This window comes from Linepithema humile, chromosome 2 (genome assembly GCF_040581485.1).
Source record: "Linepithema humile isolate Giens D197 chromosome 2, Lhum_UNIL_v1.0, whole genome shotgun sequence".
Classification (NCBI taxonomy): domain Eukaryota; kingdom Metazoa; phylum Arthropoda; class Insecta; order Hymenoptera; family Formicidae; genus Linepithema; species Linepithema humile.
In genome coordinates, this window is record NC_090129.1 from 27562682 (window position 1) to 27579811 (window position 17130).

The 17130-nt window shown below is 35.2% G+C and overlaps 1 protein-coding gene across 2 annotated transcripts in view; it reads right to left on the minus strand.

The window, feature by feature from the left end:
- Positions 1 to 1371: 1371 nt before the first annotated feature.
- Positions 1372 to 17130, minus strand: part of LOC105679337 (early estrogen-induced gene 1 protein) — a 69488-nt gene continuing 53729 nt past the window's right edge. The window contains exons 3-10 of one of the 2 annotated variants that reach the window (XM_067349509.1): positions 14277 to 14397; positions 13563 to 13753; positions 13028 to 13233; positions 12703 to 12922; positions 11816 to 11893; positions 11037 to 11729; positions 7081 to 7286; positions 1372 to 6941 (exon numbers count right to left, since the gene is read on the minus strand). In XM_067349509.1, the coding sequence (XP_067205610.1) occupies positions 6820 to 6941; positions 7081 to 7286; positions 11037 to 11729; positions 11816 to 11893; positions 12703 to 12922; positions 13028 to 13233; positions 13563 to 13753; positions 14277 to 14397 (1837 nt within the window). In that variant the 3' untranslated portion in view covers positions 1372 to 6819. The remainder of the gene's footprint in view (positions 6942 to 7080; positions 7287 to 11036; positions 11730 to 11815; positions 11894 to 12702; positions 12923 to 13027; positions 13234 to 13562; positions 13754 to 14276; positions 14398 to 17130) is intronic. The other variant, XM_067349510.1, reaches the window with a different exon arrangement.

Sequence of the window (17130 nt, forward strand, 5' to 3'; positions counted from 1 at the left end):
CTAATTTTGTATTATTTCCAGCGAACATAGATAGATTTGCGAAATCACTCTATTAAAAAAAGAAAAGTAGCTTGCATGTACAAGGTTGGGCAGCACTGTTATATACCCTTGAATGAATAAACATACTGCGCATATAATAAATTACAATAAATTCTGCTCTTTGTGCACAGAAATTTTTTATAATGACTTTTTTTACGTGACAAGGTTACATGATCACATAATGCCAATTTATTAATGTTAACAAACTGCTCGTGATATAAATTATTCGCGCGGGATTCACATAAAAATAGTTATCCATTTATATCAAGAAAGAATTTTTAAAGATTTAAGAACATTGCAATCAAAAAACGTTTTAAAGATTCAACCTAGATTTCAATATCCTTAGCGTAATAAATTTATTATTATACAGAATTGCTATATAAATATGTGTGTGTGTGTGTGTGTGTGTCGTGTGATAATTCATAAAAATAGAATACCATGAAGAATATATCGTTTCCAAAATATAAAAATACTGCACACAAGAATGACACCTTTTACTGAAAACCTCATTCCCCTCCCTTCTTCTAAATTGTGATTAATCGCTCTCAAATCGATCTAAATCCGTTTAGTCAAAATGCTATAAGTATAATGTTGAATAGTAAGACAAGATAAAAGTGCTTATTTGCATTTTTCATGAAACAGAAACGTTTTTGGCATATTTTATGCGCATTTTCACGATCGCCTCCGACACTCTTAGGACCGATTGTTTCAACTTCTTGGTAGGTATCCGTCAGTTACCCGTCAATTACAGTTATTAATAAATATCAGTAATCATCACTCTGTGGTTGGAATACCGAGTAAAATTACCTCTATTGTTATTATCAAGAGGTAATTTTACTTGATATTCCAACCATCGACTAAGGATTACTGATATTTATAAATAGATAACTGACCTACCAAGAAGTTGGAACAATCGGCCCTTAAATAATTAATAAATATATTGCATAAATATATTGCCTTTTGAGAAAACAATGAACTCATATTGTATGTATATGCATATTCGACGAAAACAATCGGCGTAGCCGATAAAGTCACATATATTTATATGAGTTCGACAAAAACAATTGACATATGTAATCAAATGTTATGCAGAAAATAAAATATCAAAACAAAATGTATAAATATTTAAAAAAATCATTTTTCAAAATTAAATTTACTTTATTAAATAAACTCAATTTTTTAAAATTAAATTTAATTTAAAAAATTTAATTAATTAAATTTAATTTAATGATATAAATAAATTCAGAAAAAATGTATTTATATCATTCCTGAAAAATTTGAAGTGAAATTCGGAATTCCGTACAAGGAAGGTTTTCTTAATAATCGAGACAATTAGTTTTTAGAATGTTATTATCAGCACATGGAAGTTTCGTATTCATCTCATAAAGTAAAGATTAGACAAAAATATCAATTATAACAATTATTTATAACAATTATAAACCAGAGAAGGTGGCCTCGCGCGCGATCCGCAGAAGCGCAACTGCAGACTTGTATGTGACAGCCGTCTCTAATAAAATAAAATTAAAGTAGTTCTGTAATACAATCAAGAGAGATAATTAATACAGGTAATTACGGCGTCTATTATTATATTACAATATCGTAAAATATCACAAAATTAATATCTGCCGAGCGAAGTGTGAAATAAACAATCTCCGATCGTGTTTTCTGCAAAATGTGGTGTTCGGCGAATGAGCGGGATTCGAATCTTCACACGTCACGATCATTTATACTCGCCATTTTTTTTATTGCGGGCGTGCATTGTCATCGCAACGTTTAGATCTCGTTACTGTGGCAATTAAAGAGCGATATCCTACTTTATGCTCCTTCTCTTAACGTAGTAACGTACAAAAACGAGGAATCGTTTGTGTCTCTCATTCGGGAAAGATACTCGCACGCAAAGACATTTCTCCAAAGCGAGAAGCTCCGCTTAATAAATTAATTAACATTTATCGGTGAATGCGCTCCGCTACGAAAAAAATCGTCGTTTCTCTGGTAGTATCGAACGTATCTTATAAATAAAAAGACTCTAGATGATATATCTTGAATGAAAAAATAGCTATCACGCGCATTTACAAGGAAGCTTGCGAATCGATTTAGGTTCCAACTCGCCATGATTAAATGTGAATAATACAATTGCTATAATACAATCAGTCCTCTCTTAATAACAAATGGCGTTGTATCTCTCGATTAACGAATTCACGATTTTAATTGTATTTGAATTATAAGTCCAATATTTACTTTTGTAACATGTAGGAACTACAAATTACAAACAAATTCAAATTTATTAAAAAAAGTTATGAAAAAAAATATATGAAAAATATCAGGGACTCGGACCGCATCGGAATCGAAACCGATAATAGGTTGAATTATTTTCGGTTTACGGTTTCTTTCAGTTTTTTTTTCTCGATGCCTACTCTATACTTTGTTACTGTATTATTTTTCAAAGTAGTATAAAAAACATTTATTCAGCAATAATATTTCTATTATTTAACATATTCCCTCTGGAATTCGAGACATTTTTCCCAAATTTCTAGAAGTTTTTTATATCCTATTTGAAAAAGGTTTTCAGCTGAGTACGTATAATTTTGCTTGCGGCCGGCGACAGTGAGATTCATTTTCGACGCGTTCATGTCCTTGTTTGAACATATCGCACCAATTAAACACTTGAGATTTTGAAAGACAATCATTTGTAACTGTTTTTTCAAGTGTTTCATAAATTTCGGTTGATTTTATATTTGAACCTCATTCTCGTCGGCCACGTGCAAAATTGGAAAAGTACTCAGTTAAAAACCTTTTTCGAAAAAAGTATTAAATAACTTTCAGAAATTTGGGAAAAATATCTGGAACTCCAGGGGAAATATGTAAAATAATAAATATATAATCTTTGAATAAATGCTTTTTGTGCTACTTTAAAAAAATCGGTCTCGTTAATATTTGAACAACCTAATATTTTTTTGTATAAATCTAATTATCATCACTCTTTCTATAGCTACTTTTTAGTGTACTGATTCTCTCTAATTGCAATGTCCATTTTACAAATCGGTCATTTAGCGCTTTTATAAATTGTCTGCATGCAATTTTGTCGCGTTTGAAAGCAATTTCCATCACGCACTTGATAAACTAACCACGCTAAACGTTTTATGTCCGTTTCTAATGTGTCTATTTCTTCTCCAAACTTTTGCTTTTAATTTGTAAATAAGGTATAGAATGTTTTACTTATACAGGATTACAAATATCCTTCTCCGAATCACAATTTTAATTTAAATTAATTGTGTTAAAACAAATTTTAAAAGAATCGTAATCGAAACAACCGCTAATTAAACGGTTTCAATTCTTTTTTATTAACTAAAAAATCGAAACCGAAACTGGAACAGTTATCAAATATTTTATTAGACCGTAATCGAACCGAAGTATGATATCGATCCTAATCCCTGAAAAATATATTAATAACATCCCAGATAGCAAATCTGGAGAAGCTGCAATTTCTCCACGCTCCACATTCATTCCATGACGTGGAGAACAATATAATTTATCAATTTTGATCAAATATAAACTTATGTGAAACTCATGTGAAAAGTGAAACACCATACTAGTTCTCAATTATTAACTAACAAATGGGATCTAAAATTTCAATTATCAATGATTAATTATTGAACTTATAAGCGGACTTATAGCTCGAGCAATTATTGCTTTATAACATAAAGAAATTTATTTCTCAAATATATATATCAATTATTGTACTTGTTAAATTCTCAAATTCTAAATCAATTATGAACCTTTTCAGTTGATTTAACGATTCTAATCTAAAAATATTAAACTCAATTGATATAGAATTAGGCAATAATTGAGAACATTTATTTTCAACTTGGAATTGATCTAAAATTGGTCTATTTTGCGAACATACTTACTTAGACCAATAATGGAAATAATCTCAATTGTATTAATTAGTTCTGCAGGAATTCTAGAGATATTTTTCTATCTGGGATAATAATCATAATAATTAATAAAATAAACTTGAAACTTATTAATAATAATTGTACAGTATGTCATTTCACTTTCTGGAAACAATTGCAAGCTTTCAGTCGCCTTAAACCACTTCTCTCAAATTGCTTACACTTATTTCTCAAATCACTTACAGATTCCTTTCACAGTAGGTAACCCCTTGTGTACTGCGCAATCTTTCGGTTCTTTACAAAATATGCAACTTAGAATCGACTTTTAGTCTCATCATAGCAGTTGAGAGTTAATTCAGAAATCAAGTTATTAATTCAGAAAGTTTTTGAATGAAACTCATGAGCAACACGATACAAACTTGATCGTATAAAATTGAAACGGTATTGAAAAATACTCGAATTATGTAAGAAGGAAAAACGCACGAAACAAAAGGAGAAGAAAGAAAGTCAATCTATTTAACGATCTATTTATCAGAAAAACATACAGCGTGACAGCTGCTTCTCATCGAAGATGTGATTTGCGATTGGATACATGATTTTACCGCCTTGGATAAATGTACGATGAAAAAATGTACGCATCTAAAAAAAAGGAGAACGCAACAGCGAGAAGAAACGTATCAGATCCATTTATTTATTGAAAGCGGCGGGAAATACTTAGAAAATTATCGAGAGAGGGCTGCTCGCTACCTCAGACGCCACCCAGGTTCGATACGAGAAACCGACTCCGCAAGTTGCTTCAGAGAAGAAGCGTTTGTGCACACGACTTCACACTTTTTTTCCTACAAGCCGCGAGGGCCGAAACGCTCAGACTAATTTTCGAAGCGGACCCCGTGGGCGCTGGAAGTACTCATTACTCTGCGACAATACAGGCACACCTAAGCGCACACATTGATCCTCTTTTTTTTGTTCCCCAGGCATCTGAAGAATCCTCGAAAAGGAATGTACACGCGCTCGCATCACACACACATACATACACACACACACGCACACACACACAACCCGCGCGCGTTCGCATACTTTTAATACATCAGCACAATGTACACTAGCAATTACAGATTATTCCTGTACGGGGAAAATGTATGTATACAACACCAGCGATTTTAGCTACGCAACAGTTACTACAGCCATATATACAGATTACTATCGATTAACCAGTCACGCGAATTCAAAAGTTCACCGGGTCTTGGAAAAGGTTCGACGAAACGAAAAGATCACTCTTTGTCGAGAGCTCGAGAATAAAATAATTCAGTACATAAATTATTCAGTCATAAAATATATATATTACACTAAAAATGTCTTAACGTTTATTTTCATAAAAAAAAAATAGAGCGAATCGGCTAGTTTAGAAATACTAAAGTCTAATAATTAAAGTTGTTCAGAAAGTATCAAAACTATTATTTTTAAAGCAAAAATATTGTTTTTCAAATAGAATTATATTTAGAAAAGGAAATATATATATATTTGCATATTGTATATTATATTTTTACATTTTTGTAATTCCATGAATATAGTTCAATATTGAAAAAATTATAGACCTATATTATTCTTTAACTGCCCGATTCATTTATTCCAGCTCGTTTGATTCATATTCCAGCGTTTTATTTTAAACACATCCTTAAATTAATTACATACAAAGATCTCGCAAACAGTGATAGAGAATAACAGAAAATAATCATGAACGGTAAAAAAGTATATGCCATATTATAAAGCAGAGATACATTGTTAATACGCAAAAATCGTAAAAGTACAATTCGAAAGCAAAATATCGACAGAACGTGATTCGCCAACATTCTATGCTCAGCTGATATTATCAGAAATGTCGTGAGAAGTACTTTTATAATGTAAAAAAACGAAATCATAATACTTCAATCTGATATTCCCTTTAATGCTTATCTTGGTTCGCTTTACAGTACGCACGTTACACATGGTATGATCATAGTATCGTTATAAGTAGATAAATAAAGTTGGCGCTAAAAGTTTCACTGTGTTATTCCCCATCGTGAAGTTTCGTCGGACCTTGACCGTGTTTCGTTTTCCATTATTTCTGCCTTCGTTCTGTACTCTTTCACGGTTAAACTTGATTGACTAACGCTCCTCTCAAGCGAAGCATGCTTGACGAGGATCATTGTGCTTCGTTTACAAGGAAGAAAATATGTATACTTGTCTCTGAATTACTTCAAAAACATGCACCTCTGTTTGCTCGACGTCACTCTTGATGAACGACGATTATCTGGACGACGGTATTGCCTTTAATTTCTCTACGCGCGCGCGATTTATACATTATAAATCATACGTCGTAGATCGTAATCATACGGCAGCGTTGTGTGCAGATTGCGTTTGTTGCGCGGGATTCTGGAAAACGCGGAACCCGAAACTCTATAGATATCGCTTTGAGCCGGCTGAGCATTAAAACACTGTACATAACAATCTCGTAAGCCGCACACAGACTGTTCAAGTAATCATGTTACGCGGAATGTGCACTTATGAGACAATTTAGCCTCTTTTGCGAATCCGTACAATGGATTTCGCGTGAAATAATCAACTCGAGCATTTCTGTTTCGATGGATATCAGTTTTGACTGTCGAGGCGCGTGTTTTGCATGGAAATGAGCCATAATCTAAAACAATCTAATGCGAATGCGAGCGCGAGCTCGCGTCGCGTTTGGCTGCTCCTCTCCGAGTCGACAATTTCCCTCGTCCAACGTCGTCGTTCTACCTTGTGACTACCGCGGCTCGTATGCCTCGTAGACGAGCTCTGGCACCAGGGCCAACGAGAATGCGGCGCTAGTCTGTCTTGAGTACTGCCGTCTCGTAGTGATGGCTTCGTGTTACCTGTTATTCTCCTCCATCACCACCTGCTTGAATACTCCGGCGGGCATTTGGCTCTTTACCTCGTGACTGCCAAGCGCGGTCGTACCGTCTTTCGCGATAAAGAGTTGAAGACCAGTTGCTGCAAAACGTTTATTTAATTATGCATCTATTGGAACGGATAAATAAAATGCGAGAAATCTCTGTTTTATTTTCTACAACTATTATTTTTTCATCTACGTACTGAATTAGAAGAAACAAAACAACAACAAAGAACATACTCTCGGAACTTTCAAGATCCGTCTGCTCCAAATTCGTTGCCTTAAGTAGCTCGTCGATAAGAGAATCAGGATTCGGCCTGGTGACTTCAACTCTGCAGAGGATAGAATTACCGGTACCGTCTTCTGCTTTTTTCCTGCGCTCCAACGCGGCTTTAGCACGGTCCAGAGATCCAGTTTCACTGAGACCCGAACCGCCGGAAGGATTTCTGCGGATAATGTATAAATTATCTTCATTTTCATCACGTTTCGCGACATTTTCTTTCACATTAAACCAAGCAATGGCGTAGAAAGCAGAAATCAAGTACCAACACTACTATTCGATAAAATCGGAAAAGTTCGACGTGCTATTAACGACGTAGATGTAGGATTTGTTATAGAAATTATAAGAATTAATTTTACTCTCCCACTTATGCTAGCATTTACAATGTAGATTGTGAAAAATCAACGAAGAAAAGTACATGTACAAGTACAAAGTGTACATCTTCCGTTAGAAGATATTAATACGTTTCTTTTGAATTTCGAAAGATATTGTGCTGAATTTCTTCAGAATAGTATTATAATACAATTGCATTTAATATAACACAACATAAAATATAAAGTATACAAATACATAATTGACAAATAATTACATAGTCTAGGGCTCTACTAAAATTAAGTTGTTTCGAATAATAAATTCTACGCCAATGCATCCAATTGATTTTGTGAAATAAATGTTCATTAAGTAAATGTACAACGCACTCATTTGATAAGAGCAAATACCGCGGTGCAACGTGACTATCCGATAAACGCACAAAGAAATAAATGCGTCTTTGTTAAGTTGGAATTGATAATTAATTTATATATAAGGGAAACGACTTGCACTGATGACCGTTGAGACGATTAAATATACGCTTAAAAGAAATTGAAAGAAAAAAGCAAATTAAGCAAGAGAGAGATTGCAGAGAAAGCAAAAAAAGAAAGAATTATTATTAATACTAGTTTGATGCAATTAAAACAAATAAGATAAGATTAATACAATAATTTTCTTTAATATTAAATATTTTCATAATTAAAGATAGAAAAGAATAGAAAATTTACTTAAAATTAAAAAATAATATTTTGGCATGCGGAAAAACTGTTTTTAATCTTAATTGTAAGCAAAAAATTATATTATTAAAGAAGACTGAATTCTAAATTAATTAAAAATTCTATTGCGAAAATTTAGTGCAAAAATACAAAACAATCTACACAAGCGTAAAACATATTCAAATAATTGCACGATATTGCATCATTTTTGCGCGATAGCTTAACAGAACATGACAAGTGTATGTAGTGCATGAAAGTATCGTCGAGTGAATATTTATAATTTCATAAAATTGTGCATTTTACATGCGACCATTGTGCGTTTAGTGCGCGATAAGCGTGTTTCACACACGATAAGCCATGTAGGCGTGAACCTTTCGAATTAATTGTGCGGAAAGCAAAAAGTTCACAGAGTGCTGCGGGATGTTCCTAGCGTTCCTGCCGAATCGCTCTTGCTTGGGCGGATCAACTTTTCGAAAGCGTAGGCAAATTTTAATGAAAACCACCATTTTGTGTATGCACAAAAACTATCGGTTTTCATCGCCAAATGATGACGAGTATTGTCCGCGCAAAACGTAAAACTGTCTTGTGCGATCCAAGCGCGATAGCGTGGTAAAATAAAATTTTGCGCATAGCTCACCCGCAGTAAGTAAAGTAAGCGTGACGAACACTTAAGCCTCATTAAAGTTTATTCGTTCTCGGAAATTCTGACTGACCAGTTCAAGGCCCACTTCGTTACACTTTCATTCTATCCCGCGATTAAAACAACAAAATCTGCTTTTCTCATATCAAAATATTTGACGTATAAAGTAACTTTGATATTTAAGTCGAATAAATGTGTTGATCATTGCTAGAAAGAGTCAATACGACAAATTCCTAAGCAAAGCTATACAATCTTGATAAAATGGTGGAAATTATTTTTTACACATCAATCATTATGTGCTTAGAATTAATAATTTAAAAGTCAAATTATGTTTGACATAACGTTTCGTTCTAACAGCTCGGATGTCGAATTCTCCACGTTCGATATGTGAGCATAGTCAATATATAAAACGTTTTTCTATTTTTTTAAATCGAAATATGAAATTTTTTCATACTATTATCGAGTTAGAATAAAATGTTAAATATATTACAAAGTGCAAAGGGTTAAACAATGTATACACGTCAAGACACGTGTTAAGCATTTTTCATATAGTGAGAATGGAAGTTATTATACTTGTGCGATAGTGAAGAGCGAGAAATATACACATGAAGGAAGGGTATACATAAGAGACGAAAGCATGGACTGACGGTGGGGTAATGCTGTTTCGATGCTGCGAGCTCGGTGGAGCGATTTCCGGTACCCCTAACGAGGACTCCTCGGAATCCGCTGGACTGGTAGCGACCGTAGCCAGCTTGCCCCCCGCCCCGTCCAGCAACTTCCGGTGGCCTCCGCCAATACCCCTGCAAGGATTCACAAAGCCATCCAAACTGGAAGCATAGCTGCCGCGTACGCCACTTTTCCTACTTCGCACTTCTCTATTTACGCGTATAGACAATTAATCTTTAATTAGAATATTGGAGCTTGGAATTTAGGCAATTATAATAACAAAATCGCCTCTAAACCTAATTATGTTACATTTTATATGTTTATTTATTGAAATATATTTTCAATTCTATATTTTGGTGTTTTTTAATGTTTATTTTTATCAGCAGTTGAAAAGACTAATTGCACAAGACAGATAATAACAAAACTTTTAACAACACACATATGTTTTAATGTTGTCTATACGCTAAACATACAATTCCTAGCATATAATTATTGCAATACTAAACAATTTCCCTTTCCGGGGGAACTGTCACTAGAACGTGGCATATATTTAAATAGCTCACACCAAAGGCACAGAAATGATAAACAGTTGAGCATAATTTTCATGATTAATGAAATATGAGTCGCTTCATTCGTATAACAAAAATAAGATGGAAAGAATAATTAAGCAATAACGAAACATCGAACTTAATTTCGCCTGAAAATTCGTCAAAATTTTTCATTAAGGATTTCGTATGTTTAGTCTGATATTTTACAATCTCATATAAGTTTTGTTGATTTTTAAGGCAAAACATAATGTCCATAACCATGCCATAAGTCAAACTGATTGTATATAACTGTTGTATGTATCGTTAAATTCTTGCAGTAGATTAAGCGAATCAATCACACGTAAGCGAGCATTTAACGAGCGCGTAATTTGCAAATTTTTCTTATTGGGCTATTTATTTCGTCTCAAGCACCGCTCTACTCTTCAGATAAGATTAAATAAAATCAAAACCAAAATAAAGAGCACCAAAAAAATAAATGCACAGATAAAATAACAAACTGAGTGACTGATAAAGCAGGATTAATGAATGTAACTCGACCAGAATGTACTTGTAAGGTACATCATAAGGTAGAAAATGTTGCACAAAAAAAGAGAAACGCCGGAAGAACATCTCATTCAAACATCTGCTGGCTCGTTAGGATGGAATTAGCAGTGGCATGCCAGATATACAATCGTCGTTAACGATTTGTACGGTAAAATAACTTCACCTTCGAATAACGACGATCTGATGCAAGAATACAATGTAACGCGCCTTCTGCTAATCAAGTGCACTGTCGTAAATGTTTATGGAAATATCTCCTTTCTGAATATCTCCCGCCAATACGTGTCCTCGCGACAAGGGAAGATACATTAATAGCTCAAGATAAAGTCGGATACTGCGACGCGTGAAATCGTCTCGAGGATCATAAAATAAAAGATTCGTGAATAGACAGAGACGTTAAGGAAACCGGAGAAGAGTAAAGAAACAGGAGAGAGAGAGAGAGAGATTCTCATAAAAAAACTGCGGAACTGAAAAACGCGCTAATAAATAAAACCTACCTGCGGACCTGAGCTGTCGTTGTGGGACGTAGCGGGGCTCTTTGATTGTCGGGCCTGTGGAGAGGATCGGGAGAGGACACGGCTCTGGCCTGATCGACTAATCGCAACACCGGACTCGTTTTGCCCTTCTCGATGCAATCGCAGGTCTTCGACATGCTGCGCCAGCCCGCGGCGCTGATTCTCGGTTTCGCGATCGGGAAGATACCGCCCTGCTGTCCGTTACTCTCGTTGCCGATCGAGCTCATCGTCGCGTTACGCTCGTTACGCGCCTCGAAGCTGTTCCCGTCGTAATTCTTGCGCGCGTGTCGCGGCACGTCGGGCACTCTGAAGACACCGGGCGCCATCAAAGCGTCCGTCTTCTCGTCGTCGCGGCGATCGTTCAGTCGCAAATTGTTGTCGTTCAAAAAACCGTTCCCAATCGCGCGAAGCGGCTGCTGTTTTCCGACTGGATAAACGTTCTTCGCGGCAGACGCGATGGCGCCGGTCGCCGTCGCGTCTTTCGCGTCTACCGGAGCGCTACGCGAGGAGAGAGGGCTCGAGGTCGACCAGAACCGCGTTCTGGAAGCCATGTGCGACAAGGAAGACGGGTGCGAAGGTTCGACATTGGTGTCGAGTCGACAGACGATCGGTTGTGCGGACAGATTCTGGGAGGTGTTGGGAATTCGCGGTGCCCATACCGGCCAAGAGGGTGACCTATAAAGATCACAACACAAATGTACAGGCATGCAAAAATCATAAACTCATGTACATAAAGATAGATAAAGAGAGGGGAGACATACATAAGATAAAAAAAAGACAGAGAGTCCAGAGTCTCGCAGTTACGATCGAGAGACTGGGAATGAAGAGATCGCTTGAGGCTGGAATAAAAAACAGACGATTTTTTTCTCGCGTTATTGATTCGCTCTCTTGTTAGTGATTTGTCAGGCCATTTATATCACATCGCCTACAACTCGATATTATTGTTAATCTCATTGTCAGCGTGAAACAGTTTGTTATTCAAAAATATGCATGGGTTTGCCAGCAAGCAAGTTTCATCGATTACATTGGATATTGATATCTAAGCGTCGAAGATAATATTTTTCTCGAGTCAAGATAAAGGCAATCTGTAATGTTAAAAGCAAAATATAGCGTAATAATAATTATAGTTAAAATATCAGATAAAGCCAGCGTTATCTTTGAAACAAAATCTCTAGTTATGGTAATTTGGTTATAGTAAAATTATGAATGAATATATCGTTTGTTGTATAGTCATTGCAATCATTAAACGTTGTGTCTTTCGTGCAATACTTTAGAATCTTATTTTCGCGCTCGCTGCTGTACGAATAGTAAAATCGGACAATTTATGAATAAATTAGAAGAAAAGTGTGGAATATCGATAGCTATTTTCAAACCCTTGGCGGTTCTAATTGTCGATTAAAATTGCAATGTTGTGTTTTAATTGGAATGAGAAAAACGATACGATACAATATGAAGAGTTTAGATCATCTTTGTTGGTGAAAAGTTAAAAACACCTTTGTTGATTATGCTCAACACTTGAATAAGGATCTTTCTTCAGATATATATATACCATCTTTTAAATCGCTTTTTTTATGCACCGGATAACCAAAGGATTTCGAAACCCTTCGAAACCAATATATTGCGTATTCAAGATGTGCACAAGTCTTACCTAATGTGACCACTGTCACCACTACTACTCTGCCTGCTGTGCTGACTGTGTGAATTCAAGGAACCGTAGCCAGACCCTTTACTAAGTTGACTGGTGTTGCTACTATTGCGCGAGTGACCCGACTCCGTGTGCGCTTCTACTAGAGCTTCCACCGGAACTGTTGAGGGTACAATTTCACTGAGGGTCATCGGGTCGTACGTTTCCGTTCCGCTGAGAAGTTCTAGATTGTATATGATAAAATTTTTTTACTTATTCTTCAAAGTTTTTTTCTAATTTATGCTTATATTACTTTTCATATTAATCATAATATAAAACACTTGGTTACCGGAGGTAAAAAGTGCGGGCCTCTTTTTAGGAAGACTGCCGAAGCCACTGCTGGCGCTAGCTATACTTCCCGCCAACGAACCCGTGGACACATAATCCTCCCGATTAGTGCATCTCTCGGAAGCCGTCACTTCATCGCCAGTAACACCAGGTACACCTTGAACTCCGGGCACTGCCAACTGCGTTTGCTTCAATGATGGCGAAGGGCTGGGACAATAATCGATATGTCAGTCGAAAAGATTTCGTAGCACAAAAGAAAATTTTTTCAATCGCACGGCAAAAAAGCAATCACATAACAAAAATATTGAAAGCATAGAAATGTGCAATTTGCGTAGTACAGAAAGAAAGACAAATGACAGGAGATACATAACAAGTTGTTTCGTCAATATTTTTGTTAAATATTGAATTCAGCACTCAGATCAATATTGATATTTATCTTTCAGTATATGTATATTCAATAGAGAGTTTTATAATTTAAGTCAAAAAATTTTAACTGAGTTCTATCCACTGCGGCAGATATATAATCAGCATCTTACACTTTAAACAGAATATCTCCGGAGAGCATGTTCATTTTTATGGCTACACGCAGCATGGAGTTATCCTGACGATGTCGCGCGTCGTAGCCTTCCAGGAGGCATCTTCTTCGACAGAGGCCAGCTCCTGCGAATTCGGCTAGATTCAGATCAGTGAAGCCCAATTTCTGGAAGGACCTGCCTCCTTTCAATTCCTGTAGGTAAATACAAATTTATAAGCAAATGACATTTAAAATCAAGAGTACCCATCCATAAAAACAAATATAAACAGTCAAACATTTTAAATTTTAATATTTTAAATCAAATATTTCTCTCTCACATTCATATTTACTCGAATAAACAAAAATGTATAATTTAAATAATTTTACTTTTAAATATTTGTAATTTAATTATCTGTGCGATTGTTTCCATTTATTTATCTGTAATCGCACAAGCAATGGAATTATTAAATATTTGATATAAATAATTAATAGTGGAATAATTATTCAAATAATTGACGTAAAACAAAACAAGGAATAATTATGTTACAACTAACATTGCACAGATGACAGATTATTATTTTAATAATTATTGATTCTTTTTCTGTATTTGCGCATGCGAGAGAGTGAATAAAAAGTAAAACGTTTGTGAAAACAAAGTTGCGAGAAGTCTCCCGGCGCACTTACAACTCGAGTCGCTCATCTATTCAGCTCAAGCAGAAAGTAAGTTTGCTCTCACCTTTCTCACAGATATCCTTAAAATGCATGGATCGAGCACGCCCGTGGATGCATTGGCGCTCATCTTGCATAAAAACTCGAACTTTGCGTTCCACCTCACTGTGTGTTCCTGCACTTCCTCTCTGCAAAGATAAAGAACCTTTCTGACAAAACTGTGGAAATTAATGTCTGCGCGTGCTATTCTATATATATCGCACCCCAATTATACTCTCGCTGTTACTAGAAATCTAATTATTAGAGTTCCTTCATTTTACTCTTAAATGTAAAAATTTACATAAATAAAATTTTGGGTCATCTTACACACGCTTCGCAAAAAATAGATACAATGTTTCAAAAATTGTTATCATCGTAATGAATTATACGCCGAGTCTTCTTCATTTTTAAATAATACTTTCTATTCCTCGGAGGCGCAGGTAGAATCTGTGCAACGATGCCCATGAGATACGCGTGTTAGCAAAAGAGAGAACTTGGCGAGAGAAAACACACACATCATTTAATGCAAATGAAAGCAAATCGGCGCGTACGCATAGTGCCGCACGATCAGCGTTTCTGTCAGAAATACTAGGACGTCGATGAATCATGACGTCGTAACGATGCCGCATCTCCGTTAAGGCCCTTGACCGACATATCTTATTAATAAAACACAGCGATTAATATTCAGCACATTTCACTTCCGGTAAGAGCGCTTCCGTTGCGCGCTCTCGCGCGCACACGTGTATGAAGGAATACGGAACGATAATAATTTCAACAAGTTGTCCTATCAGCTCAAAATTTCAGCAACCAATTGAATTCGCAATTAAAATTTGGGAACTCGCAATGCGTCATGCGATAAGTGGTGTTATTAGTATTGATTTCATTTCAACGACGTAAAATCGTAATTGATGCTTTTGTAAGCTAACTAGCGTGCCGCTTAAATTACAGGTTTATCGCTTCAATTATACAGGTCGTTTATATGTAATAATTTTTACGTATTTTCATGGGCCACGCATTTGTATACATATATAATTCAATACAAATTCAGACTTAAGTGGCAAACATTTATTATCTATGATCGATCGGCGTTACGTCAATTATATAATCGAGTATGAAATTAATGATAATATATTCAAATACATCGGCACACCCTCGCCATTCTATTCTCTCTTTGTCTTCTTTTATTCGTTATCCCTTCTAAAGAACGATCAAGGCGGAAATCGATATTGACTCATGGTGTACCGAATAACGCGTGATGACATGAGTTTAAAATAAACCCTGTGCGCAACGCCCACCACTCTGCAGCGCCCACGTAAACCCTAAGAACTTGGCCTTATCGTAAATACCATCGCAACCCCTTCTTAGCGTCACAGGAAGCAGGAATATCAATAAATGGCGAGTGATAATGCGAAGAAAAGAAAGAAAACGCTCAATGCGACAAAAAATGCAAATAATTTTAGAACAATGTAATAAACGCAATAGCAATCCGAGAAATATCGTTTTTTTTTTCTAAATTACTGCAGCAGCGAAAAGCTAAAAATACCTTCGTGACTGACGTCAATTAAGCATTTTATAAGCGCGCGTGTGACAGCACGCTTTATTTTATGTCATGTTTTTACATTAGAAACGATTTAAACACCGATAGAGTAAAACGCGGACATTACTTTCCATTTTGTTCTGTGAAATATGCTAAGATATATTTCATCTTAAACAAATAAAATGTACTTTACAGTCAATAATAAAAAATAAAATTTATTCGATAGAAAAAAAAAACAAATACAAGCGATAGAATAATAATAATTCTAATAGCGCTGCACATATTATAATACGATAATAGGCACGTAGAGTGCCTACACGATCCACAATGAAATTAAGCGGTTTAACACGCTCGCCGTCGCTGTAAATGTTGTCTGAAAGTATGTGCCATTAATTTTGAACACCGCCCGATGGTTCCTATCACAGAATGGAAAACCCATTAAGTGTAATCTACTTCAAGATAAACGAATATTGCGAAACGTGAATAAAGATACGCGTCTAATTGCTCATATCTGATAAACATTATATAATTTAAATAGTAGCGCAGAGCAAGAGAAAAGAAGCTTCTGCATTCTTCATATAATTTTCAATTCACAATTTGAAGCACTTGTGTGACAAAAGGAAAAAAGTAACACGACATACCGCGATAGCGTATTTTGATAAGACAGTTGATAAGATGTTACGTGCGCAAGAACGCATTGCTTGTATGTACATGTATGTTTCATTCTAACTTTGCAGCAAATACTTACACAATATAAAATTATTTAATTAAATAAACAAAAAAATATAAATGTACACGGAGAAAGTATTTAACTTTTTCTAATTATTGCATTCTTATTGCAAAGTTATTTTTCAATTGTATGACACCTAAAATATCTAGGAAATTTATATTCAAGTAAATAAATCTGTGCAAAGTATTCTTCAGTTTAGAATTTATCAACTTATTTTGTCGATTTTCCTTCTTTTTTAATTATTCTTGAATAATTTAAATATTCAAATATTCTCAAATAATCAGCTAATTAAATTACAAAATTTCTGCAGAAATTTTTCTGCGACTAAAATGTAAAATATTCTTATATATTTATATTCTCGAAATTATATGTATATAAGCAAAAAATTATTAACTTTCCGACATTAAAACATTTATTCTTTTTCATATGCTGTTAGCGTATCGCGTTAAAAGGAAAACAAAGAACAATATCCGACATGTCGTGGAAAGTCATAATTATCTTTGAAAAAGAAATGATATACACAGGAAAATGGCAAGATAGCCGTGCCTGAATTAGAACAGTAGGTTAAGTCAACTGGTTATGCGACATCAAATATAACTATGTGATGATAGCGAT